The 27,405-nt window shown below is 15.9% G+C and overlaps 7 protein-coding genes across 7 annotated transcripts, besides 61 other annotated features; 4 read left to right on the top strand and 3 right to left on the bottom strand. All coding sequences in view use genetic code 6, as the record gives it.

Moving 5' to 3' along the window:
- Positions 1-246: 246 nt before the first annotated feature.
- Positions 247-286: a microsatellite.
- A 90-nt stretch (positions 287-376) lies between these two features.
- Positions 377-433: a microsatellite.
- Positions 395-433: a microsatellite.
- Positions 434-450: 17 nt separating this feature from the next.
- Positions 451-503: a microsatellite.
- Positions 454-496: a microsatellite.
- Positions 459-503: a microsatellite.
- IMG5_005700 (hypothetical protein) lies at positions 488-1,857 on the top strand (the record flags this gene model as incomplete). The annotated part of the gene is made up of 5 exons (XM_004039871.1): positions 488-637; positions 754-1,013; positions 1,055-1,454; positions 1,501-1,618; positions 1,837-1,857. Coding segments are annotated over 5 exons (948 nt in total), but the record flags the coding sequence as incomplete, so codon positions are not given.
- Positions 699-749: a microsatellite.
- Positions 1,858-2,434: 577 nt separating the features above from the next.
- Positions 2,435-2,462: a microsatellite.
- An 88-nt stretch (positions 2,463-2,550) lies between these two features.
- IMG5_005710 (hypothetical protein) lies at positions 2,551-3,253 on the bottom strand (the record flags this gene model as incomplete). Its single annotated transcript, XM_004039872.1, has 2 exons — positions 2,551-3,026; positions 3,092-3,253. The coding sequence occupies 2 exons, from the start codon at positions 3,251-3,253 to the stop codon at positions 2,556-2,558; spliced, it is 633 nt and encodes a 210-aa protein (XP_004039920.1). The 3' UTR covers positions 2,551-2,555.
- Position 3,254: 1 nt separating this feature from the next.
- Positions 3,255-3,344: a microsatellite.
- Positions 3,255-3,347: a microsatellite.
- Positions 3,299-3,341: a microsatellite.
- Positions 3,348-4,979: 1,632 nt separating the features above from the next.
- Positions 4,980-5,025: a microsatellite.
- A 62-nt stretch (positions 5,026-5,087) lies between these two features.
- Positions 5,088-5,141: a microsatellite.
- Positions 5,142-5,693: 552 nt separating this feature from the next.
- Positions 5,694-5,741: a microsatellite.
- Positions 5,705-5,743: a microsatellite.
- Positions 5,744-6,039: 296 nt separating this feature from the next.
- Positions 6,040-7,364, top strand: IMG5_005720 (hypothetical protein; the record flags this gene model as incomplete). Its single annotated transcript, XM_004039873.1, has 4 exons — positions 6,040-6,522; positions 6,575-7,027; positions 7,074-7,187; positions 7,265-7,364. The coding sequence occupies 3 exons, from the start codon at positions 6,040-6,042 to the stop codon at positions 7,167-7,169; spliced, it is 1,032 nt and encodes a 343-aa protein (XP_004039921.1). The 3' UTR covers positions 7,170-7,187; positions 7,265-7,364.
- Positions 7,348-7,386: a microsatellite.
- Positions 7,387-7,883: 497 nt separating this feature from the next.
- Positions 7,884-7,908: a microsatellite.
- A 482-nt stretch (positions 7,909-8,390) lies between these two features.
- Positions 8,391-8,444: a microsatellite.
- Positions 8,391-8,451: a microsatellite.
- Positions 8,391-8,463: a microsatellite.
- A 303-nt stretch (positions 8,464-8,766) lies between these two features.
- Positions 8,767-8,831: a microsatellite.
- A 1,064-nt stretch (positions 8,832-9,895) lies between these two features.
- Positions 9,896-9,967: a microsatellite.
- Positions 9,944-10,007: a microsatellite.
- Positions 9,974-10,036: a microsatellite.
- Positions 10,037-10,632: 596 nt separating this feature from the next.
- On the top strand, positions 10,633-12,221 carry IMG5_005730 (kinesin motor domain protein; the record flags this gene model as incomplete). Its single annotated transcript, XM_004039874.1, has 7 exons — positions 10,633-10,861; positions 10,930-11,003; positions 11,078-11,108; positions 11,151-11,276; positions 11,337-11,605; positions 11,660-11,921; positions 12,199-12,221. The coding sequence occupies 7 exons, from the start codon at positions 10,633-10,635 to the stop codon at positions 12,219-12,221; spliced, it is 1,014 nt and encodes a 337-aa protein (XP_004039922.1).
- Positions 11,609-11,654: a microsatellite.
- Positions 12,125-12,208: a microsatellite.
- Positions 12,222-12,936: 715 nt separating the features above from the next.
- Positions 12,937-12,978: a microsatellite.
- Positions 12,979-14,049: 1,071 nt separating this feature from the next.
- Positions 14,050-14,089: a microsatellite.
- A 392-nt stretch (positions 14,090-14,481) lies between these two features.
- Positions 14,482-14,573: a microsatellite.
- Positions 14,574-14,588: 15 nt separating this feature from the next.
- Positions 14,589-14,655: a microsatellite.
- Positions 14,615-14,692: a microsatellite.
- A 285-nt stretch (positions 14,693-14,977) lies between these two features.
- Positions 14,978-15,033: a microsatellite.
- Positions 14,980-15,034: a microsatellite.
- Positions 14,982-15,031: a microsatellite.
- A 106-nt stretch (positions 15,035-15,140) lies between the features above and the next one.
- Positions 15,141-15,179: a microsatellite.
- An 886-nt stretch (positions 15,180-16,065) lies between these two features.
- Positions 16,066-16,160: a microsatellite.
- Positions 16,074-16,137: a microsatellite.
- Positions 16,161-16,410: 250 nt separating the features above from the next.
- IMG5_005740 (hypothetical protein) lies at positions 16,411-18,468 on the bottom strand. Its single transcript, XM_004039875.1, has 7 exons — positions 18,390-18,468; positions 18,160-18,333; positions 17,823-18,118; positions 17,071-17,777; positions 16,799-17,016; positions 16,645-16,758; positions 16,411-16,605 (listed from the first exon to the last, which is right to left on the bottom strand). Exons 1-7 carry the CDS (start codon positions 18,432-18,434, stop codon positions 16,534-16,536), a joined length of 1,626 nt encoding a protein of 541 aa, XP_004039923.1. The 5' UTR covers positions 18,435-18,468; the 3' UTR covers positions 16,411-16,533.
- Positions 18,469-18,488: 20 nt separating this feature from the next.
- Positions 18,489-18,540: a microsatellite.
- A 76-nt stretch (positions 18,541-18,616) lies between these two features.
- Positions 18,617-18,669: a microsatellite.
- Positions 18,620-18,680: a microsatellite.
- Positions 18,625-18,670: a microsatellite.
- Positions 18,681-19,205: 525 nt separating the features above from the next.
- Positions 19,206-19,260: a microsatellite.
- Positions 19,226-19,265: a microsatellite.
- A 474-nt stretch (positions 19,266-19,739) lies between these two features.
- Positions 19,740-19,790: a microsatellite.
- A 146-nt stretch (positions 19,791-19,936) lies between these two features.
- Positions 19,937-19,996: a microsatellite.
- A 1,277-nt stretch (positions 19,997-21,273) lies between these two features.
- Positions 21,274-21,324: a microsatellite.
- A 717-nt stretch (positions 21,325-22,041) lies between these two features.
- Positions 22,042-22,102: a microsatellite.
- Positions 22,044-22,098: a microsatellite.
- A 414-nt stretch (positions 22,103-22,516) lies between the features above and the next one.
- Positions 22,517-22,570: a microsatellite.
- Positions 22,532-22,575: a microsatellite.
- Positions 22,576-24,122: 1,547 nt separating this feature from the next.
- Positions 24,123-24,177: a microsatellite.
- Positions 24,125-24,173: a microsatellite.
- A 241-nt stretch (positions 24,178-24,418) lies between the features above and the next one.
- Positions 24,419-24,458: a microsatellite.
- Positions 24,459-24,662: 204 nt separating this feature from the next.
- Positions 24,663-24,694: a microsatellite.
- A 372-nt stretch (positions 24,695-25,066) lies between these two features.
- Positions 25,067-25,116: a microsatellite.
- Positions 25,097-25,134: a microsatellite.
- Positions 25,135-25,304: 170 nt separating this feature from the next.
- Positions 25,305-26,522, bottom strand: IMG5_005750 (hypothetical protein; the record flags this gene model as incomplete). The annotated part of the gene is made up of 3 exons (XM_004039877.1): positions 25,305-25,954; positions 26,011-26,102; positions 26,152-26,522. 3 exons carry the CDS (start codon positions 26,520-26,522, stop codon positions 25,305-25,307), a joined length of 1,113 nt encoding a protein of 370 aa, XP_004039925.1.
- Positions 25,442-25,514: a microsatellite.
- IMG5_005760 (hypothetical protein) lies at positions 26,428-26,899 on the top strand (the record flags this gene model as incomplete). Its single annotated transcript, XM_004039876.1, has 1 exon — positions 26,428-26,899. A coding segment is annotated over one exon (309 nt), but the record flags the coding sequence as incomplete, so codon positions are not given.
- A 31-nt stretch (positions 26,900-26,930) lies between these two features.
- Positions 26,931-26,960: a microsatellite.
- Positions 26,941-27,022: a microsatellite.
- A 70-nt stretch (positions 27,023-27,092) lies between these two features.
- Positions 27,093-27,135: a microsatellite.
- Positions 27,093-27,136: a microsatellite.
- The last annotated feature ends 269 nt before the right edge of the window (positions 27,137-27,405 follow it).

Genomic DNA, 27,405 nt, shown 5'->3' on the forward strand with positions numbered 1-27,405 from the left:
ATTAATTTATTTTTTTATTATTATTATATCATTTATCTTTAATTTAATTAAATCAACTAATGTATTATTGTATATAATATTAATTTTTATAAAAAATATATAAAATAATTATAATATAATTAAATATATATATATATATTTAAATTAATTAAACTTAAATAATACAATAAATATCTTTTATTAGTAAAAAAATTTATATTAATTTTATTTGTTATTTTAAAATATTTATTTTCCTTTCAATAAATTTTAATATATTAATATTAATATTAATATAAAATAATTAATACAGTAGTTAAATATAGTTATATTTTAATTAGATAATATTAGTCATTAAAAAATAATTAATTTTTATTTTTTCGTAAAAATTATAAAAGGCAAAATATTATAAACAAAAATTATAAAAATATTATTATAAAAAAATTATAAAAATATTGTTTTTATTAAAATACCAATAAAAGAAAAAAAAAAAAAAAAAAAAAAAACACATAAAAAAAAACATAAAATAAATAATGAATAAATTTTAAAATGAAAAAAATGAAATAAGAAGGCATTAAGATGGTTTTTCATTCGGATATAGAGGCACAAAAGGCGTATCTTATTTAGATGCTGTATTAAATTAAAATAATCCATGTGTCGGGTAATAATATAAAGTATGAAAAAATAAAAACTTGATCAATAATATAAAAATTAAAATAAAATATAATATATATAATTAAAATAATAATTTTATAAAATATATATTTATAAAAAAAGTACTTATAATATCTAAAAATGTTTATATGCTCATGATACTAAAATAAAAAATGGCAAATTCGGTTCTTAAGACCGTTTTCCATTAATAAAAAAGTCTCCAGGTCCAGGTGATTATAATGTAAATTAATAAAAGCTTTTAGTTAAAAATTAAAAGTAATTGTTTTTCACCGAAAGTTCTAGAAGTAATATAAATGATTCAAATTAATCAAATGATATGGGGCCAGGCTTTTATTATTCTTAAAAAATAGAGAATACTAAAGGTATATATAATTAATATTATTTTTTATTTTAAATAAAATAGGAGTAATTAATTTTTCTAAATATTCGTCTAGATAATAATAATTAAATAATAAATAAATGGATAATACTCCTTCCGTGGGAACATATACTATAAATAGAAATAATTTATTAAGCTTTGATTCTCCTTCTTTTTCAAAAAGTGTAAGAAAATATTAAACATTTACATATGCACCTGGTCCTGGTTAATATTAAGTTAATGATATTTTAAAAGGCTCAAAATCTTAAATAATTACTACTATGTCAACTTCTAAAAGATTCGAAGAATTTAAATATAATACTAATTCTTAAACTCCGGGCCCTGGAAATTACGATTTTAATGAATTGAAAATAAAATATTAAAATCCTTCTTAATATTCTATTGCTTAAAAATTATCTTCTTCTTAATTATTTCCTAAGGATAAGTAAAACAAAATATTAATTTATAGGTTTATATATATTTTTATATAGAATACCAGGACCAAATTAATATGATTAAATAGTTGAAAAACCTAAATAATCAATTAAAATAGGGACTTCAAATAGACCTGGAGTGGGTAATGGAGTACCTGGTGTAGGATCTTATGATGTAAATAAATTTTATGAGAAAAAATATTCGATTAATGAATAAAAAATAGATTAAAATAATTCAAGAAACAGCTCAAATGGTTTCGAAGATACTATAATGAGTAAACTGGAAATGAAAAAGTTAAAAATAATAGAAAATTCGCCTAATTTAAATAAAATTAATATATAAAAAATGATTGATAAAAATATTCCTCTTTCTGTTTTGTATTAATTAAATAGTCCTTCTCCATAACATTATGATAGTAAAATTATTCAAAAAGAAAAAGATATTAAATTTGCAAAGAGTTAAAGGAAAAATGAATTTATTGATGTTTTTAATTAAAATTAAAAATAATAAAGATCACCAGGACCTGCTTTTTATCAAAAAGATTAAAAATAATTAATTTCGGAAGGTGGAAGAACTATTAGTAAGTAAAAAAAGCCGAAGGAAATTTTCTAAATACCGGAAAGCCCGAGTGTGGGAACTTATAATATTCATACAAGTGATATTAACAAGTTTTAAAAGGACGATTTCAACCTTTATAATGATTATAATAGAAATAAGTCGCTATCCAAATTCGCAAAAACTAAAAAAGATGATTAAGAAAACATTAATAATAGTAAAAATAATGATAGTGAAGAAAAATAACAACAAATAAGTGAAAATTGAATATTTTTTGTTTTTTTTTTTTTACTAAAAATTACTTTTTAAAATATTGATTTTCTATTTTTTTATTAAATATGTATGAAAATTATTTTTATATATATATATATAATATACTTTCTTTCTTTTATATTAAAAAATGACTTATTATATATATATAATTACTATTACTTAATATATATATATATATATATATATATATTTTCTTCTAAATAATATATTATTTTTTTTTTTCTTTTTTTTTAATTTAAAAAAAGAAAGAAGAAAAAAATAAAAAATAATATTTTTTTCTCTCTCAACAACATCCACCTTATTTTTTTATATTATTAATATCTTCACCAGCTCTAATTCTAGTTTTGCCTGAAGCTTGATTTCCTCCCTTATTATTATCGCTGCTTTTTTAGACTCTACTTATGATTTCAGTAGCTAAAGTAACAAATGCATTTTCTACATTACTTGCTGTTAACGCAGAAGTCTCTATAAATTTAATTCCTAAAGAATCAGCCAATTCTTTACCTTCATCAAAGCTCACTTGTCTTTTATTTTCTAAATCAATTTTATTTCCTACTAAAAGCTTTATAACGTTTTCGTTTGCGTTTTTGTCTGCTTCGGCAAGCCAATTGTCAATGTCTTTAAATGTCTATCTATCGGTTATATCGTAAACTAAAATTATACCATGGGCACCTTTATAGTAGGAAGATGTGATAGTTTTGAAACGTTCTTAACCGGCAGTATCCCATATTTATAATTTAACAGCTTTTCCTTGCTTTTTTGTTTGTTTGTTTTTTTTGTTATTTTTTTAAAGATTTTTGTTTGTTTGTTTTTTTTTACAATATCAAATGTTCTTATTTTAAAATCTACACCTATTGTAGGCAAAAAGCATTCGTTGAATATGTTATCGGAAAAACGAAGAAGTAAAGATGATTTTCCAACTGAAGAATTTCCAATTAAAAGTAATTTAAATAAATAATCGTAGTCTTATTATAAACTCATGTTTTTTATTTTTATTTTTAAATAATTTTTTTTTTTTTTTTCCCTTTTTATATATTTATTTTTTATTTTTATTTCTATATATTTTTTTTTTTTACCTTTGTTTAAAATTATTTAGTTTATGTTTTGTTTTAATAAAAAATTTTAGGAATTTATTATTGGAAAAAAATTAAAATATAAATTATATTTATGTTTTAGATAAAATTAAAAAGGAAATAAAAATGAAATTTTAATAGAAAAAAATTATTAATATTAAAAAAAAAATATATTATATATAATTAAAATAGAATATTCATTATTTTATATTCTTATAATAATCAATGTAATATAGTAAAAATAAAATATTTTATAAATTTATACATAGATTTACGCTTTATAATTATTTCTCATATTATAAGATTAAATTATTATAAACAAATTAATTTAGCTATTAAAGTAACTTATTTTTTTTTATTATAAATAAAATTTAAGTTATTATTATTTATATATATATATATATACTAAAAATTAATACATTTTTAATTCTAGAACAAAAAAAATTTCATATATAACAAGAACATATTGATTAAACTTTATTACATATTTTTTCTTAAAAAAATAGCATTTCATAAATAAAATTATGATTTTACTTATAATACTAACAAATAATTTATAAAAAATAAAAATATAAGAGCAAAATTAAAAATACCTGTAAAATTATCTAAAAATACACAATTAAATAATTTTTATTAAAAGAATATTATATATGATTATGTATTAATATAAAAAAAAGTATTCACAAATTAATTTCATTTAAAATTACTAATAAAATTATTATACGAATAATTATTATTAAAATATATAATAGAAAGTTTTATTCCTATAAAATTAATAGACTATTTTCTTACAATAGTTAAACAAATTTTTTCCAATTAAACTATTTCGGATCGGATGAAATTATGTAGATAAAATATATACCAATTATTCTAAATTTATAATAAGCTCTTCCCCAGGCTTCTTAAAAAATAAACATCCTTATATATGTATATTATTTTTTAAAGGGAATATAAAATAAATAACGTTATTTGACATCTATAGGTATACTTTATATAAATAGTTGGATATTTTTTTTTTTTATACTTTGGCTATTTTGAAATTCGAGAAATGAAGACTTTTGTAGCAGAATCTCATATGAATTCTATAGATGTAAGTATAGAAATTATTCACTGATTTGAATTCGCTTTTACCTTTAGGATGAGCTAATATAAATTACTTACCGATAATATAGTAGGGAAATATGTTTATGCCTGTATTTATAGATAGGTAATAATATGATAAATAGTTTGATCATTGTACATATTCAGGAACAAAATATGCTATTAGATTGCTGATATAAGTTATTTTTCTCAAATATTCGTCTGAATTAGTTAGTTTAGCAATTCAAAATGGAATAAAGGGCATCATTTTTAATTTCTGGACAATATTTATTATCTAAAAGGTTGTAAATAAAGAATTTTTAAGTAATAGTAATATTTCTAATATACTTATTTTAATAAAAAAGCTTTTATTAAATAAAAAAAGGTATATTAATTTTAATATTAATCTTAATAAAAATTGTACATATTATTTAAAATTATTATTTATAGTAAAATTTTATAAGTATAAATATTTATTTTTTGAAAATTAATATATTATAAGATAGAAAGAAAAAATTTAATTTAATTTTTCTTATAATTTATAATTCAAGATTAATTAATATTATTAATATTTAAATTAATTTATATATATTTTAATTATAATTTTAGTTAAATATAATAAAAAAAAATATATTAATATATAAAATAAATAAATAATGTAAATATATATATTTATATATATATATATATATATATATATATATATATATATATATTTATCATTTGTATAAAAAATATGGCTTTATAATATAATCAAAAATATTTTATAAGCATTAGTCATTTTTATATTATTTTAAAACTTCTTCAGATATTCTAAATGATTAATCTCTCATTTATATAATATTTTCTCTTAAATAATTTTCTTTAATATTTTATTCATTTAATTAAAATAAGCACTAATCTGTATGATTCTCCACTACTCTGCAAATTTATGCCCCTAAATTCTCACATTTTTATATTTCGAAAAATGATAAATGGGCTCCTAGTATATTTAAATAAATACTATTAAAAGGAGTAAACGGAGGAATTATTCTATATTTTTTTTAAACGTCTTATATTTAATTTAAATGGTTGTTTTGCAACGATTTCATTTAACGAAGTGGATGATTTTATTAAATATTTTTAAAATAATGCAAGCTTTCTAATATGTATATTGTTTATTATTTAAATAGCATATGCGATTATATTACATATCTTACAAGATTTTATTTAGCCATTTTTTTTTTCAGATTAAAAATAAAAATAAAAATATGAATTTTATATATAAAATATAATAAAGATATTATCATTATATATATAATATTATATTATATATATATTTTATTAAAATAAATTACAAATAATTTTAATTATTTATAATAAATAAAATTAATTTATTAACGAATTAAAACACTTTAAAAAAATAATTATTTATTTTTTAAAAGATTATATGATTTTTTTCAAAAAAAAGCTTTTACCTTAAATAAATATTTTATAATTTATAATAAAAACTTAATTATAATAGAAAATAATAAAGACAATTTATGATTATTTTAAATTCTAAATTAATAATAACATTTAAAATATATTTATTATATTGAAAAATACTTATAAAAAAATTGAAACAAAAAAAGTATGGGTAATGCTTGTTGTTGCAATAGTCAACCATAATATGAATAAGTTCATACAGAAGGTAAACAACCTGAAATTTATGAAAGCGAATTTTAAAATTTACGACATATACCATAAGTACCTCTAGGTTTATTCTTTTCTTTAAAATAAAATAAAAAAATTAAATAAATATAGATTTCTAATAAAAAAAATAAAATTATTAAAGTACAAATGATAAAGACAATAATTTTCCTTAATCATAAATAGCTAAAATAATATAAATAATTCCAAATTATCTAAATTAATATTCAAAGTAAACTTTAGAAAAATAAGGCAATTTTATTTACGACCAAGACGATCCTGATGATAAAGAATTACCTGTTTCAGGCCCTTATGAATTTGAAAACGGGGCTGTATATATAGGTTAATGGAAAAACGGAAATAGACATGGTAAAGGGACATAATATTGGCCAGACGGTAGTTTATATGAAGGATATTGGAAAAATAGTAAAATAAAAAATATAAATATACATAAGTATCATATTAAAATAAAAAAAAGATATGTCAGAAGGAAAAGGAAGACTAATACATGCAGATGGAGATGTCTATATAGGAAATTGGAAAAAAGATAAAGCGAATGGTTTTGGGGTTTATTTGCATATTGATAATGCAAAATATGAAGGGGAATGGCTTGATGATAAATAACATGGGAAAGGAACTGAGTCCTGGCCTAATGGGGCTTTTTTTATAGGGGAATATTTTGAAGGTAAAAAGGAAGGGAAAGGTACTTTTAAATGGGCTGATGGGTCTTTTTATGAAGGAAATTTTAATAATAATTAAATTCATGGGTTTGGGAAATATATTTGGCCGGATAATCGGACATATGAAGGTGAGTGGTAATTCAATAAAATGGAAGGTAAAGGAATTTTTGATTGGGCTGATGGGAAAAATTATTAAGGGGAATATTTAAATGATAAAAGACATGGGTATGGGGTTTTTAAATGGCCAGATGGTATTTTATTTTTATATATTTAAATATTTATTGTTTTTATAAAAAGGAAAATTTATAAAGGATAATGGGTATAAGGTAAATAGCATGGAGTTGGGCATTTTATTAATTTAGAAGGGATAGAAATAAAAGGTGTTTGGGTTGATGGAAAAAGAGAAAAATTGTATATTTTTATTAATAAATATAAAAGTTATATATATTTTTATTTAATTTTTAATTGTAAAAAAAATAAAAAAAAAGAATTGATGAAGATGGAAATGAAACAAAAGATGATGATAGTATTGAATAAGATTATATTGATAAATAAGCGAATTCAATTTTTTAAATTAAAAAATAAAAAATAAAAAAATAAGAAAAATAAATAAAGGAAGTCAATTTTTAGGAGAAAAAAAATGAATCTAAAATTAAACATTGATGTAAGTATTTTTAATAGTATATTGAAAAAATAAAAATAAAAAATATTAGATTATTTATGAAAGTATTGGCATTAAAATAATTAATAATGATAAAAATAAGTTAAAATATTAACTTTGTTTTATTTTATTTATAAATTAAATAATTATTATATATATATTTTTTTTTTTATATATATAATATAAATAAAAATATTAAAATAATTTTTTCGTTATTTTAATATAAAAAAATGAAAAATTAATAATAATAATAATAAGCTTTTTTTAGTTTAAATACACATAGATATAATTCTTCAGATTATAAATAAAAAAATATAAGCCCAAATAATTAATTGAATAAAAATCATTAGAAATTTAGTTAATAAGATAACTTTTAAATGTAACAAAAAAAAAATTAAATAATAAAAAATAGGGAAAACTTAACATTTAATGGAATAAGTAAAAGTAAAAAAAAAAAAAAAAAAAAAAAAACTTATATATTTAATAATAAAGAAAAAATATGAAAGATTATTTAAGAATTATTCCGAAATCTATATCATATGATAAAGAATAACTTTATGAAAATTTAATTAAAACTAAATAAACAGTTAATTGTTTAACAAATGAAATAACAAAAATTAGAGCATCAAATAATAGTTTAAGAGTATATTTTTTATTTTTTTTAAATTAATTTTTATTTAAATGATTTTATAGGAAGAAATTAGTAAATTTATAATCTAAGATTAAAAATAACCTATTATATCAAACGCATTATCTTTTTTGAATAAAGATTAAAATGAAGTTTTAAATAATTATAATTATTTTTTTAGAAAAAAAATAGAATTCTATAATACCTAATTTAAAAAAATAAGTATAATATTTAAACAATTAATTAGTCTAAAAAGAAAAAGAATCAAATTTATTAAAAAGAAAAACAAAACTTACAAAAATATCTGAATTAGAAGTAAATTTCTTATATAAATATATATAAATATAAAAATATTTATATATAAAAATATATATATATAAATATATTTTATTTAAAAAAAAAAATTATTAATATTTATTAAATTTATATTAATAATAATATTCGATTTTCTCTGAAAATTCTTATTTCTTTGGTATATATTATACAAACAGATTGAAATAAAATAATTTTAAGATGAAACTATTAGATTGAAATATCTACTTTAATAATCATTAAACTATGGAAAAAATAAGGATTAGTTTAAATAAATATATTTTTTTTATTTAATAAAGTTAAAAAATAAAGGTTTATTCAATATAATTTACACGAAAGTTATTTAAATTAATTAAATTAAATAAACAATTTATAAAAGCAGAAAAAAGAATAATAAAATAAAATTTAAGAATTAAACTAATAAATATAAAATTTAAACGAAAATATAATAAAACTAGAAAAACAAAACTAACTTTTATAAAATGAAAAAAATATGTACAAAAATTCTTTATCCTAAAAAGAAAAAGAAATATAATAATATGATTTAGCTCAATATAGTGATTAAAAAAAAAATATTCTTTAAACCGAAAGTTAATTAAAAATTGAATTAAATAATAAAATTGAAAAATGCAATAAATATTAAAAAAACATTCATTTATAAAACATAAAAATCAAAGAAATTGAAAATAAATTTAAAAAAGCAATTTAAGATTATGAAATTAAGCTTGCCGAATAAGTTGAATAGAACTAAATTTTAGCTTAAAAAAATGAAAAGGAACACCAAGAATATTTAGAGTTATAAGAAAAATTTGAAAAATATTTTCCTATGAGAAGATATAATAATAAGAAATTCGATTCTATGAAAGTAATTAATTATATAAATATATTTTATTTTATTGTGTATTTTATATTTTAAAAAAAAAAAGAATCCCACTTTTATATCGCTAGATGGTAATATTGAAGGATCTCTAAAAATTGAATTTTCGAAAAATTTAAATGAAGGAACACCAAGGTAAGCATGTATTAAAAAAAAAAGATTATCATAAACTAATAACTAAATGGCTTTTTAAGTTGCTAAAGAGATTAAATATAAAATGATTTTTAAAAATATTTCTTATGAAAATGTTTAAATAGTAATAAATAAATATATTTAAATTTTATTATAGAAATTTATATATAGATATTTAATAGTTTTAATTAAAATATTAAAGATAATTTATGCTTATAAAAATTAAAATAATTTTTCTAAAAGTAATTTTTATAAATGATATATTTTTAAATAGAATATTTAACAAAAACATATAAAAGTGAGCCATTTTGTGTATAAAATGAAGAATAATTAAAAAGTATTTTAAAATACTTTTTAAATGATGAATGTATTTAAGAGGATTAATTAGAATATTAATAAATTAATATTCAAATTATAAAAGATAAATTCATAAAACTTTTCTTACCATATTAAATCTTAAATAAAAATAATAGCTAAGAAATACATTATAATCTAGCACTAGTAATAAGATAAAAAAAAAAAAAAATATATGAATATAATATATAAAAATAAAATAAATATATATATATATATAATATATAGGTATTTATATATATTATTTAAATTTATACATATATATATTTTTATAATTTTCAAATATATATATTATTAGTTCTTTTAAAAAAATTCTCTTATTTTTAATAATTATTTTAAAAATTAAAATTATTAACTAATAAGTCGATAGTAATTTACTGATTTTCTAATTGATAATAATTTAAGTCTTGATACTAATTAATTAGAATATATATATTAGTTATCCTATATTATTAATTAAAATATATCTTATCTTAATTTTGAATAATTATTAGCAACTTTATATGAAAAAATATAAACGGATTGGAAATTATTAAAGAAGAGTTTTGAAAAAATAATCAAAAAAATATTTATTAAGAAAATATAAAGAATAAAATTATTTTAAAAATTTATATATATATAATTATGTATATATTTATATATAATATATAAATATTAAAAAAAAAAATTAAATTCAAAAATATATTAATATTTTATTGAATATTTGATAAAAATACATTCAAAAAATTCTAAATATTTTTTTTGAATTTCTTGTTTAATATTAAAAATATTAAATATATATATATATATATAAATAAATTTTGTTAGTGTTTTCTTTCATTTATATTTATAATATTTTTTTTTTTATAAAAGTAAAAACTGAAAAATAGAAAAACTATTTAATTGAAAGTAAATGAGCACAAATGAAGATGGAGTAAATATTAGAGTAATTTGCAGAATGAGACCTTTAAATAATTTAGAAAAATCAACAGGAGGTTAAAAATGCGTAGAATATACAAATACGACAATTTAAGTTACTTTGATGGGTGAAAAACCATAAGAATTCACTTTTGATAGAATTATTAATCCAAGTACAAATTAAAAAGAAGTTTTTGAAATAGTGGCTTGTCCAGTTATTGAAAGTTATTATTTTTAATCTTTAATTTAGTTTAAAATATTTATAATAAATATAATTTTGAAATTAAATAAGGTGTTATGTAAGGATACAATGGAACAATATTTTGTTATGGATAAACATCTTCTGGGAAAACATTTACTATGGAAGTAAATTATAAATATAATATATTTACATATATTATTTCTTATGTTTTTATTATTATAAAATAAATTTAAAAAAGGGTCCTGATAATTATACAGATGAAACAAAAGGTATTTTTATATATAAAATTAAATTAATTTACAAAAATATAGGTTTAATACCAAGAATGATGGAAAAAGTTTTCGATTTAATAATAAATGCAAGTGAAGATTAAGAATTTTAAATAAAGGTTTCATTTATAGAAATTTATAATGAAAGAATAATTGATTTAATTGATAGTATAAATTTAAATATAATAATCTTTTTAAAATAAAATTTTCAATTAATTTAAAAAAAAGACACAAAATAAAATTTATAAGTAAAAGAATGTAAAACAAGAGGAATTTATATATAAGATGCGTCTGAAATATTTGTAACCTCTACCTATGAAATGCTAGAAATTATGAAAGCTGGTTCTTTGAATAGAACTTAAGCAGCAACAAGAATGAATGAGCGATCTTCAAGATCTCATAGTTTATTTTATCTTTAAGTTTATAAAAAAAATATTGCTACAGATACTACTACTATAAGTAAATTATATTTCGTTGATTTAGCCGGAAGTGAAAAAGTAATATATATATATATATATATATATATATATATATATATATATATATTTTAGATAAGTAAAACAAATGTATCTGGTTAATAATTAGAAGAAGCGAAAAATATAAATAAATCATTAACATGTTTAGGTATGGTTATAAATGCTTTAACTTCTAATGGAAAAGAACATATTCCTTACAGAGATTCTAAATTGACAAGAATTTTATAAGAATCTTTAGGAGGAAATGCAAAAACAACTTTAGTTATTAATATTTCTATGTGCTCTTATAATGATAAGGAAATTTTGTAAACTTTAAGATTTGGTTTTAGAGCGAAAAGTATTAAAAATAAAGCTAAAAAAAATGAGGAAAAATCTGCTAAAGAATTAATGCTTTTATTAGATTAGGCAAACAATAAAATTAAATATTAAGAAGAGATAATAAATACTTTATAATTATAGTTAGGTGAAGAAACAACAGGATAAAGGCCAAGAAATAATACTGTAAAAGAAAACAATAATAATGAAGAAATTAAAAAAGTAAATAAAATATAATAAAATAATAATAATAATATTAATAATAATAATAATAATAATAATAATAATAATAATAATAGTTAATAATAAACATAGTCTATGAAAATTTTATAATAACATTTGGAAATTTTAAAATTAAAGGAATAATTTCAAAATTGTAATTAATTAAAATTAGATTTAGAAATTGAATTATTAAATAAATAAAATGAAATTTAATCTGTATTTTTTTTTCTAATGTATATTATTTTTATAATTAAAATAATTAGTTAAAAGATAATATTGAAGATTTAAAAAATTTAGCTGATAATTAGGAAAAAAATTATAAATAAATAATTGAAAAAGAATTAAAATAAAAAATAATTTCAGAAAATAATTATCATGAGATTATTGATTAATTTGAGTTAGTTAAATAACATCTTGATTTTTGTTTGATTAGTTAAAAAGTTTCAGAAGAAAATAATAATAATATATAATCTGATAATAAATAAGATGAGATTCTTAATTAAATTAATATATATGTTTAATAAATTTAATGTTTAAATGATAATATTTTAAAAAACGGATTTGTTTCTTTGTAAACCTAAAATTTAGATAATTCTTAAGTATTAAATATATATAAAAAAAATGTTTGTAATTTTATTTTACATAAAATAAAGTAAAAAATTGAAAATTTGTAAATAGAATATGATTAATTGAATAATTCTTTTAAAGATATTTTTGAAAAAAGTGAGGATGTAAATTTTAAATTAAATATAGATTAAAGTAGTGAGGAAAATAATATTTCTGAAAAAAAATAAAATTAATTAAAAGATAAAGTAATATATATATATATATATATATATATATATATATATATATATTCTAGTCTGATAATTCTATTAAAATTGTAGAAGAAATCGCTTCTTCTTTTATTGAATATAATAATAAATCTTAAATTGATATAAAAATGGAATAAAATTTAATTTATTTATAAGAACTTATTCATTCTTAAAATCAATAAATTTAATTTCTAAGTATTGAAAACGATAAATAATTAAATTTAATTAATAAATATAAAACATAAAACATATCTTTGTAAAATAAATACATTACTATTGTTGGCAATTTAAAAAAATATTGTTAAAATAAAATTTAACAAAAATAAAATTAAATTGTTTCTTTAAGAAGTACTATTGTAATTTGTTTTTGTTATTATTTTCAATTATTTAAATATAATTAAAAATTAAATAAAAATAGAAAAACTTATAAGAACAAATTAATATATAAAATTTAGAAACTTAAAAAAACAATACTACTAAAGATTAAGAAATTAATTAACTATTATATTAAATAGATTAATTAAGAGAGTATTTTAAATAATATATTGATTTTTTTTTTATTTTAAATTATAGAAATTTAGAAAATAAAGATCTTATAGATAGTCTTTAAAAAATTTAAAGTCAAAATTCTGAATTAATAAAAGATAAAAATTAATTATTTTAAAAACTTTAAAATTATAAAGAATAAATTGACTAATATGAAGAAAAAATAAAATAGTATAAATAATAATTAGAAATAAATTCTTAAAAACACGAATGTTAAAAGCCAATCAATTCTAACACAAATATAGAATCTTTAGGAAGATAAAGTGTAATTTCAAATCCAAAATTACAAATAAATAATTTAATTAAACCTAGTATTAGGGGAGGTATATATTTATAAATTTATTTTTACTTTTATTCATAAAATTAATTTAAAAGGTGGAGGAAAAATATCTAATTATTAAAAAAATAATTAGTTTTTATTCTCAATGTGTATTGAAGAAGATGATATTATGAAAGATTAAAAAATAGAAGAAAATATAAAAAATAATAATATTAGTCCTACTTAGTTAATGAAGAAAATAATTGACACTGATGATGAAGAAGATGAAATTAAACCTAGTGTATTTAATTTTTAAAAAAGTATAAAACATTTTTAATAAAAAATAAATTAAAATACAAACTAATAATAAATATAGCAATAATAGATAAATTAATAATAAAATAATAATTTATTATTTAATAGAATTAAAAGATTTTTTTATTGATTTGTATAAGAGAATAACAGTATTAACCTTTTTTTTCATAATTTCAGATTATATAGAATATTTTAAAATAAAATTAGTAGTATATATGATATGTATTCGTATGTATTTTTTTTATTTTTTTGTATATTATCACTTTAAATGTATTCTAATTTTTATATCGCATTATATATAAAAACTATATTGAAAAACAGTAGATAAATATAAAATCAAATTTTATTTTATTCAATTAAATTTATTAAAAATAATAAAAAAATGGCAATTTTTTTTATTAAATTAATTATTTTTATAAAAGAATATAAAATATATAAAAAAATAGATATATAAATATATATAAATAAATAAATAAACATAATATATTCAAAAATATTTATATAAAAATAAAAATAAGTATTTATATTATTAATATATATATAAAATTTATAATATATATATTTATTTATATTTATATATATATATATATTTTATATATGTATCAATGTATTTTTTATATATGTAAATATTTATTTATATATTAATTCATTCAAAAAACATATATTATTTATATTTTTATTTACTAATGATGAAAATATTTATAAATTTTTTCTATAATATGCTTTATTTATGATATTATTTGTTTTTTTTTGAAAAAATAAATAATTATATATGATATTTATTATCATTTATTTTAAATATATGCATTAATGACATACATTTAAAAAAAAAATTGTAAAATATTTATAATAATAAATTCTGTATTTTATTTAGTTTTGTCTTATTATACAAATTTTAAGTAATAAATTTAATAAGTCATTTAATATATATATTTAAATATATATATATAATATATATATATATATACATATATATATCATTATATTCATTTTAATTTTTAAAATATTTGCATTACTAAGCTATAAATATGATATAATTATTCTTTATAATTTTTCCTATAAATATCTTTTAATTAATAGTTAGTTTTATTTTATTATTTTATTTTAATTAATTTATTATAATAATAATAAACAAATTTATATAAATATATTATTTATAAATATTTAAAAATTTTATTTAAGAATTTGTAAATAAAAAAAGTCATAATAAATTATTTATATAATCTATAAAATATATATTTATAATATATATTAAAATTAACTAATTATTTTTACACACAATTTAAATAATTGTGTATTTTAATTGACCTAAATGTAAAAATATAATAAATCACAATAATTATTCAATATTTAATAATTACGATAATTTAAACAGTTTCGATTGTGTATATTAATATTTTTGAATGCTTCATATTTAAATGACAACCATATTTATTTTATAATCATATTATTTTTACTTTTCAATTAACTTTATAGAATCAATTTAAATATAGATTATTAATTGAAATATTTTATTATATTCTATTCAGTAAATTTTAAATTTATATATATTATATTATATTGTAGAATATCAAAATTAAAATAAAATTGAAATTTTAATATTTTGTTTTTATATTATAATAAGCATTATTTTTTTATTTAATTCATCATTATATTCGATTTAAAAATTTTCATAAATATAAAAACAAAATTTAAATGTTATTTATAATTTGGTTAGAACCTATTCAATAAATAAAAAGTTTTAATAATTATGGTTTTATATCCGTGCTTTTTATTTGTATAAGTGGTAATGGGAGTATTTAAAGTTTTGATGATAAATGTTATAAAATAGGGTTTGATTATATTTAAGCAAAACCTTTTAATATAAATAATTTATATGCAGCTTTTATAAAATATTTCGAGTAATTTTGCAAACATGAAATTTCCTTTTTTTACTTTTGAAAAGAAATATAAAAATAAATAATAAAATTTTAATTATAATTATATTTATAAAAGTTAATATTAAAAATTATATAAATATATATTTATTAATAATGTATATATATACTATATAAAAATATATTTATTATTAATGTATATATATATATATTAAAATTTATTTATTTATATTTTTTAAAAAGTTTTATATATTTATATTTAAAATATAAACTAATTTATTTGCATAAGTTTAATATATTTTAAATACAACTGGTTAACTATATATAAATAATTTATTATAAGAAGTATTTTAAAAAATATTTACATATTTTATCACAAAAATGATAATAAGATTTATTTTTTAAAAAATAAAATAATAATAATAATTTATCTTACTTTAACTATAAAAAAAAATTAAATATATGATGGATTTTATTTAAACAATAATAATACTTAAATAAAAAAATAAATAAACTTAATTAAAAATTCATAAATATTTTAAATACTAACTTTATTTCTTTATATATATAAACTATTTTTATTATTTATAAAAAATCTTTTCATTCTCTATCATCCCAATTTCCTTAATTTTAAGGCATTTTAGGACCTCCTGCTTATTTAGCAATAACAATCTAATAATATTTCAAATAAGATATAAAAAATAAAAATACCTAATCAACTTTAAGAATTGTAATTGCAGCATCAACAGCTAATCTAATAGCCCATGATTTACTTAACAAATGGTCATAAACGCCAAGTTCACTAGATTTATTAATAGTTCCATTCTATTAAATATATTTAATAAATAAAAAATATATATTTTACATTTATATCAATTCCATGAGATTAAACAGCATTAGCAGTAATTAATTTTGGAATAATTTCATTAGAATTCAAGCCTGCATTTTCAGCCAAAATTCTAGGAATAATTTCAAATGATAAAGCAAATCTATTAAATGCATACTAAGATAAATCTTCTAAATCTTTAGCATCTTATTATAATTTTTAAGAAATCATCAATTCAGTAGCCCCAGCACCAGGAACTAAAAAAAAAATATTATATATTTATAAAATAATAATAAGCAAATAATATATACCGAATCTTCCATCCTTAAGTAAACATCTATATACATTAACTGCATCATCAATAGCTCTTTCTATATCATCTAAAAGATTATGAGTAGATCCTCTAAGTACAATAGTATTAAGTTTACAATCTTCATTTTCTTTCTTTATAATAGTAACTTTTTGGCTTCCGATTTCCTAAACAGTAGCACTATCACAGAATCCAATTTCTTCAGGAGTAGGGGCATCTACTCTTGCAATAGGGGAAGCTCCTAAGGCTTTACAAATTCTCTTTAGTTCGAACTTAGATTGTACTTTTACGATCATCATTTTATATTTTTCAATATAATGGAGTACTATTTCAGATATAGAACCTCCGGCTATTATTAAGTTTATACCAGCATCAGCAATTCTCTTTACTATATTTTCGGCGTGTTTTTCTTCGGATTTAGTGTAGTTTAGGAGCTCATTAGCATTTTTAATTAATACAGTTCCTTTAGTTTCGGATTATTGGGTATCTAAAGGACATGAATATACAGCTACTTTAGGGTTTGTGACGTGAGTTATGGAACCTTCGGAACTTCTTTGGATTATTAAACCTTATTATACATAAGAATCTTCTATAGCAGCTCCCATTATTTTACATACACGGACAAATTCTAAATCGAAGTCGTGATGATTGTCAGGTTTTGAATTTATACATGCTTAAGATACTAATCTTGAAAACATGCTTGCATAACTTATTTTTTATTTATATATATAAATATTTTATGATTATTTTTACTGTATTAATTTAGATTATAAAGCAGAACGTATAGCTTTAGTTACTTATTCTACATTTTTAGGATCATCGACAGTAAATTCAGTTAAGGTTTCTAAATAAGTAATTGTTGCTTTTAAAGCTTGTTCATATCCAGTTATTATCTAAGAAGGATGGAGACCCATTTTAATCAAATTTTCGGCTTAAGAAAGAATTTCACCAGATAAAGCTATTACTAAGTTTGTGGCATCTCCGCATTCATTTTCTTACATTTTAGAGGCCATTATGATCATTTTAGCTGCAGGGTGTTATACTTCAAGCTTATTTTTTGTTAATTTAAATTTTTTTTAGTTTTTTTTACTTCTTGCATTATTGTGGCAGCGTCGGATGTTACGAAAATCTTATCTAAGTGATTTATTACCATCTTTTTCATACCGTTTGGACCTAAAGAAGTTTTGGTCATGTTAGATATTTCTTTACAGGCGTTAATGTTTTTAAGAACGGCTTCTTCCATTCCTGAGAAATGTTTATGTCCCTTTTTTATATTTTAATTTAATTATTTTGGCTTTTAATTTTTTTTTTTAAAGGTACTTCTTTTAAAAGACTGTTAACTCCATATGATTATTATAGTGACATTTTTTTTTATTTTTATTTAATACTTTATATATTAGTTTTTTTTTTATTTTTTTAATATATATAATTATATATATATATATATATATATATAATATATTATATATATTTTTATTTAGATTTATAATTAATATAATATATATTTTTTATTTAATTTTTAAAAATATTTAAAAAATTTAAAAAGATTTTTATATATTTATATTTTTTATTTATAATTTTATATTAATTTTTTATATATAAATTATTATTTAAATAAATTATTTATATTAAAATATCTAATCTTTATTTTTATTATTTTTCAAAAAAGAATGAAAAAGCAAATTATATTAATTTATTTTTTTTAATTATCAATTTTTTGTAAAATATTAGTTATTTATTATAACAAAAAAATTAAAATTAGTATATATAATTAAAAACACATATAAAATAAAAAAAAAACATTAATATTATAAATAAATTACTTTTAATAATACATAAAGTTTTATTATTAGGCTAATGAAAAAAGATTAGTTTTATATTTATAGTATATATATTAAATGCATTTTCATAAATTATTATTAGTTCAGAAAATATTAGATAAATTATAATTTATAATAAAATAATAAAAAGATTAAATATTTAAAATAAACACAAAAATTAAATTTAAACATAAAATTATATAAAAATTATTTTATAAAAATAAAAATTTAAAGTTTACAAATATAAATAAGTAATTAAAGACTTTTTTTTATAATTTAACGAAAAAAAAATATTAAATATATATTTTAAGCATAATAAAAGTAATAAATATGTAAAAAATAATAAAAATTTTAAAAAATTAAAAATTTTAGAATAGCAATTAAATAAACTCATAAAATATAAAAATCATTACAACATATTCAAAAAATAAATTAAAGATAAAAGTTTGAATAACAATGAAAAATTAAAAAATAAAACAAATATATAATCTACCTAAACTTGAAAATAAAACAAAATAATATATTAATTATTTTAGCTTTCGAAATGTATATTAAAACAGTCAAATAATTAAATTTGATTCAAAATATGATTATAAAATTAAAAAATAAGTATTTAATTATTAAAAATTTTTTGTTTCTATATAACAAAAAAATAATATATTTATAAAATAGTAAGCAAATATTAAAATATAAAAATAATTAAATATGTAAAGAACAAATGAATAAATAAAATTTATTATGAATTTAATTTTAAATAATTTTATTTAATATGTTTAAAATGATTTTTAAATAAATGAATAAAAATGCAAAAAAATAAAGAATAGATATTAATAAATTTTAGTAAATAAAAATATATATATATATATATATATATATATATATATATATATATATATATATACATTTAAATTTATATATTCTTTTATTTATTTTCAAATTTCTTAATGTTTAAAAATAAATAATTGATTATGATTAAATTAATTTAAAATATTAATTAGATTTAAACACATAGAGTCAAATAAAAAGGAATTTATCATAAATGTATTATAAATACATTTTGTTTATTAATTTTATAAAATTTTTTTTTTATTTTTAAATAATTATGTTGAATATAAAAATTTGCTTAAAAATATTTTATAATATTAAATATAAATAAACATAAATATAATTAAATTCAATAAAAAATGTTAAATCTTTTGTTTTTTTAAATATTTAAAAAAATTTTTAATGTTTAAATAATTCAATCTTATATTAATATAATAATATAAATAAAGAAAAAAAAATATAAGTTTATAATTATTCTATAAATAAAAAACTATCGTTTCTATAAATATTCATATTAAAATAAATAATTCTTATTTTTTTATAATAATTTAAATATATGCAAATTTCTTTAATTGACAAATTCATCATATAAATATTTTATATAAAAACATAAATAACTACTTAATATGTAATAAGAAAATATCAAAATAATATAACTTTTTTAAAAAAAATATAAAATAATTTTATTGAAATTAAATATATTTTTTTTGTATCATAAAAAAAATACATAAAATTTTTTCATAATTATCTAACTATTAATTTAAAATCTACCCATCTCTTATTATGAATTACAATATCATATATTTATTTAGTTTTTTCCTTTCCTTTAATAATTTAAAATTTATCAATTTTATCAATTCGACATGTACCTTAATTAGTTTTATATTATCCTGTATATTTCCAACAACAATTACTTAAAAAAAGATCTTTAATAATAAATTTCATTTCTAAACTAAAAAAAATATATAAAAGACTATAAAAAAAAATACCATTATTAGCATTTTTATTAGTTAAGAATATAATTAACCCCAAAGACACCAAAACCTAAAGTTAAAAGTCTATCATTTTAATAATCTAAGCATTTATTATTAATACAAAATCCTTTGATAATTAAACCATTAAAAGAAAACTCTTATTTAATTGGATTACTAACTTCATTATTATATTATTTTTTTGAAATAAATGTCTATAATAAATCGTGATCATTTTAAATATTTTTTAAATCACAAATAATAATTTCTTTATCTTTTATATGATTTTAGTATAAAGTTTAATTGGGAGCTAATATAATTTAGGAGTTAGTTTAATATAAATTCATTATTGCTGTTAAAGAATCAATGTTTAAATGTTCTGATATTTTGATTTATATTTATTTTATGTAGGTGTGCATTGATATTTATGTTAGCTTTATTTTTAACTAACATTTAGGAATATATATAATTAAATCTATATTCCAATCATATACTTTTTTCATTTATTATTTTCTAATATAAAAATTTATAATATTTATTAATTTATATATTATTTTGATTTTTGCTTTATAAAATATAAGTCAAATTTTTCTTTATTGTTTGAATATTTTTATTTTTTTAATATTTCTTATTATTTTATGATTATATATTTTATTTTTTATTTTAATGTTTATTGAGATTTTTTTTTTTAAATAAAGTAATATGATTGTGTTAAAGTTAAAATTTAATTTTAGATTTATTTAGTTTATTAGCTTTGTTAGGAAATAATAAAAATAATTTAATAAAAGAAATTATTGTCTAAAATATATTCCTTTAACTTATATTTGATTTAACATTATTTTAAACATATAAAGTTATGAATAAATTAAATTATTGTCTTGTATGTTAATAATTATAATTACTCAGATTTAATTAATATTATAATATTTAAGATTTTGAATAATTTTTATTTCAATTAAAGGTTTTTTAAAATTTTTTTTTTTAAAAAAAATTATATATTATTTATTTTATAAAATATAAAAAAAAGATATTTATTTCACAAAAAATTACATTTTTAGTACTTTTAATATTATTATTTCTAAGTAATTAATTCAAACCTTAAAAAGAATTGTAAACATTATTATTAATATTTATATATTTTTTAAAACTATATAATTATTTTTAAAATCTTTAATTAGGAAAAACATATGAAATTCTATTTTTTTAGCAAAAGATAAAGCTTTATAGAAATCTCATTAATTCCTCATCATACATAAAGCAATATTATTCGTAAAGCACTTCTAGATATTCGAGCCACACAATGTATTAAAGTTTTCCTTTTTCAAATCAATTTAATATTTCTTATTTATATATGTGTTTATATATTTATATATTTATATATTTATATATATATATATATATATGTATATATATTTATTTTAAATCTCAATATTTATTATTTACTATTATAAATAAATTATATTAATTAGTATTCTATTTATTAATTATAAACCATAAACTATTTTTAGTACTCAGTTTAACCCTTTTTAAATTAATATATTTATATTGAGTGAGATGAAATAACCAACAATCAATAATTGGTCTTTCGATAAATATATGCCTTTTTCGATTATTAAATTTATGTTTTTTATTAAGCTACGTTTAGTAGAATTATTTTAACATTTTTTATTTGATTTATAAAATATTTTTGTTGTTGTTTTAAAAAATTACTATTTTAGCAATTTTATAAATTTTCCCTTTTTTTTTATCTTTTATCAATAAAAGAGTTAATTATATAAATAAAAATATATATATATATATATTTTTTTTAAAAAAAAAAAAGAAAAAAAAAATATATATATACATACATACATATATATATATATAAGCATACATATATAAATATGTAAGAAAATTATTTAAAAAATGCTATCTTATAAAAAAAGGAAAACTTTCGCATAGAAATTCGAAAAAACCGTAATCTTTAAGAATTTGCATTAAAAAGATAAAAACTAATATTATGTACCCAAAAAGATATTTCCTAAGAGGAACAAGATGAATAAACTCCATTATCTTAAAACATATAAAATTTAAAGAAACATTTTCTAAATGGAGATCAGGAAAATTTACATAAAACATTAATTTAAATAAGAAAAATAACATGCTTAAAGGAAAAAGAGAATACTGAATAAATTTATATACAAATGATTGAGGATATATAATTTATGTAAATACTAATATAAATATTAGAAATAATGATTAATGTCGAATAGAAGATCTTAAAGTAGATTTTATATGAATGTACTCATATTTTAGTTAATATTTGTTACTAAAATAACCATTAGTGTGAAAAATTACTAAATTTGGGTATTTTAAGGATTTTCGAGAAAACAATAAAAAATGTAAATAAAAAGAAAATTTTGGAAAATCTTTTTTGGTGTTTGGGAAATATGGCGGCTGATAGTGAAGAAGTTCGAGAAAAGATTTTTTTTTTTGAAAATTTTTAGAAGGGATTTGTTAAAGGCTTCTTTTTAGAAAAAATTTAAGGAAATCCTTGTTTTTAATAAAATTTTTAATTAATTAAGGCCTATACTTATTTTTTAACAAATTTAATTTGTAAATTCCCTTTACCTAATGCTTAAATTATTGAGGAAATTTTTGATATTTTAAAGGCTTTTTTGAGTATTTTTGGGAATTTTTAATTGATTTAGGAAGATATTATCAAAGCTTTGAGAATTTTTTGTAATAAAAATGAATTTTGTATCGATATAATATATAAATGTGGTATTCTAAAGGAAATTTTCGAAATTTTACTGGGAAAAAATAATCAATTAATTATTTAAATTTTAGATTTTTTAATTTTTTTATGTGAATATTAAGAAGATGAAATAAATAAAAAGATTTTCGTTTAGAAAAATTTCTAAGAAATAATAATTAAAGTAATGTAAAATAATAAACATTAAATTAAATTAAAATGCATTCTTTTTTTATAAATACTTATATCAGGAAAAGCCTATATGTCTTTTATTGCTGAAATCATTCTTTTTTAAGAAATTTTTAAAGTTCTTTTAAATTTCCTTGTCTTTGAAGATTTTTAAGTTAAATTGTAAATTTTGAAGTTTTTTTAAATTGTTTTAAAAACTGAAATGGGTATTTAAAAAATGATTTCATTTGAATATATTTAATTTTTATTGAAATTATCATCGTGTGGTTATTTAGAATTCGCTCAAATTTGTTTAGAATAACTTGATTTGATACTTGATTATGGATTATAAATATAGGAATGCTAGGATGATTGGGAAGATGGAGATAAATTTGGAAATAATTAAGTTTTTTAGTAGTTTTATTAATTTGAGGGAGTTAAATAGATTGAATTTTTGTTTAATTAATATTAAAAATCGAATAAAATTTAAGATAATATACTTAATTTTATTTAGAAATATAATCTTGTTAATTGAAAATATATATAAATATATATTTATATATATATATATATATATATATATATAAATAATTTTTTGTCAAAAAATAAAGTTTTTTATTTTTCTAATAAAAAATAAATATAATATTAATAAATTATTAAACTAATAAAAAAAAATGACTATTTATAAAGCTAGCCTATTATTAGCAGGAGTTAAAAAGTTTTTTTTTTAAATAAATATTTTTTTTAATCTTTTTTTTTTTACTATTTTATAAACATATATAGATATTCTTTGGTAATTGCGCAATTTGTACACATTCAATATATGTACATAATTAAATTGATTAATAATAAATTAATTTGATAAAAAATATTCATAATCCTGAATATAAAAGAGGTTTTTAAATTTCTAAATAGAAATTAATATTATTATTTTTTTTTTTAAAAAGTTTAAATATAACAAGAGTATAAATTTTTACATATTTAATTCTTTTAATTTTTTTTAGAATTTTATACCTATAATATTTAGATAGAGAAATTTTTTCTATTTATAATTTACCAATATATGCTGCCTCAGTTTTTTTTTTTTTTTTTTTTTTTTTTTTTTTTAATAATATAAATTTTATAGATTGTAGGTGGTTTGTTTTTACCAAAAACATTTTTTTTTATTATTAGTTCAGATTTTTTATTAAGATAAAAAATATTTATGGATAGAAATAAACATGATAACAAAATAACTTATTTTGAATAATCTATTGAATATAAGACTTTAACTTATTTAGAACTTTCTATGTTTATATTAGGAAGTTTAATTCCATTGAGGTATATAATAAAGGGAAAATGAAGAAAAAACATATTTAATTAAAAATATATTAAACAAAAAAAATATTAATAGCAAATAGATATTTAATAAAGATAAAACAAAATTAAAATCTTTTATTTATTTTATTCTAATATAATATATAAAATAAGAAAAAAAAAAAATAATATAATATTAAATTATTAATATATAAATATATAAAATAAAAATAAAAAAAATAATAAAAAAATTATATTAGAAATTTTAAGAAAAAAAAAAAATCAAGTTAAAAATATATATTAATAGAAATTATATATATACAATAAAAATATAAAATTTAAAAATAATTATGATTTAAGGAATAATATTATAATTAATAAAATTTAATGTATTCATTTCTTATAAAAAAAAGAAATATATTCAAAAATTAAAACAAACTTTTTTTTAAAGTAATTCGTATTTAGGAGGAATAATAAAAATTATTTTTCTTTATAAATTAGAGCAATTAGAATTTTCATTTTTATTTAAATAAACAAAATTACTATTGTTATTTATAATATTATTATAATTATTATTATTATTATTATTATTATTATTATTATTATTATTTTTATTATTATCATAATTATTTTCATTTTTGTCATTAATATTGTTTTTTTCGCCATAATCTTTATAATGGTTTTTATTATTGTTTACATTTTTTTCTATATTTATGTCTTTAATATTATCTTTAATCATTTAATTATTAGAAAATGATTATCTTGGTGAAAGTGTTTATAAAGATTATTATGTATTATTATTATTATTGTTTATTTATAAATTTATATTATTTTTTTAATCATTTGTACTAAAATTATAACTTTGTAAATATTATTAATATTATTTATCCGATAATTCAAGTAGTTAAAATGAAAGTTTTTTTGTAGAATCTAACAAACACATAGTCCAAGGTAATCTTCTTAAGTTTTCTATTTTTTCATATTTCTAATCTTCAACTAAAGGAAGTACATAATAAGCTAATAAATCAATTTTTTTTTAATTATCTTCTACAGCAAGTTAATCAAAATAATCTTTTATTTATTAATTTTTGTTATAAATCTAAATATAAATTAATAAAATATTTTACTTAAAAAACAACAATAATCCTATACAAATTTTTTCGAAGAAAATACCTTTTTTAAAAATGTTGTATTCATAGTTTTAATTGAGCTATTTTTTCTAAAAATAAAAATATATAATTATATATATATAAATATATTAATATTACCTAAAAGGTAAAACAAATTAAGAATCATTTACATGTTATTTAAAATAATGATTCATGCAAATTTCATTAGCTTCCTTAAAATTCATTTTTGAATTACATCGAATTTTAAGCTGAGAAAAAAGATATCTAAAAGCCTTTCTCATACAAAACTTTGTCATTTCTTCTTTTGTTTTTTTCAATTTCTGGAACTTTTTTATTAACATGTTAAATATGTTTAAATAAACGTCTTTTTTCTCACTAAATTATTCGTCTTCTAGTATAAAAATTCGCTTCTTTTAAAGAAGTTCTTCATCTTTATTTAAATAGGAAACTATATAATTTATTAAGGTCTTTATTTTAAAATATTCTTTTTATTTTTCTTAACTCATCATATTAGTTTAAATTATATTTTATTCATCGTATTCTTCATCGTCATAATCTAATAAAAATTCGCTAGCGTTAGACTTACTGAAATTTATTTATGTCGTTTATATAGTTTTAGGAGTTTCATATTATAATTCATCTTCTTTTTCTTATGAATTTATTAATGAGTTTTGGAGAGAGTAGCTGTTTATTATTAATTGTTATTAAGTTAATTACGGGTGAGAAAATTATAGATTTTCTTGAGGAGTTTAGGGAGTTAAAGGAAATTAAATTTAAGGTTATATAGACTTGGATTTAGGAGAAATTATTTGGCAAATAGATAATTCGGATTTGTTTATTTAAGTAGATGGAGGACAAGTAGAAGTATTCATTATTTTATTTATTTTGAGGTATTTATTTATTTGCTTTTATAAAAATTTTATTATATTTTTTATTAATTTTTTATTTTTAATTTTTTTTTTTCAATTTTTGTGTTTATATTTTATTAATTTTTTTTGTTTATTTTTTTATATTGAAAAAAAAATTAATTATTTGTTTATATATATATGTATTTTTTGGTGTTTTTTTTTTTTTTTTCCTATTATATTTTAATATTTATTATTTTTAATTTTTATTTATTTTATTTAATAATATAAAATAAAAATTATAAATATAACAATAGCAAAATATAAAAATGTTTTATTAAATTATAAAAAAATCAATATCAAAATATATATAAAAAATAAAAACTAAAAATTAATAAAAAATAATTAAAATTAAATTAAAAATTTTACTATTATATATATAATTAGTAATTAAAATATGAAATAAATATAATTAATATAAAATATTATAAAAGGAATTTCTAAAATTTTTAAATATTAATTTTAATTTTATTAATATAGATAATTA

This window comes from Ichthyophthirius multifiliis, assembly GCF_000220395.1.
Source record: "Ichthyophthirius multifiliis unplaced genomic scaffold scaff_1120509249453, whole genome shotgun sequence".
NCBI lineage: Eukaryota > Ciliophora > Oligohymenophorea > Hymenostomatida > Ichthyophthirius > Ichthyophthirius multifiliis.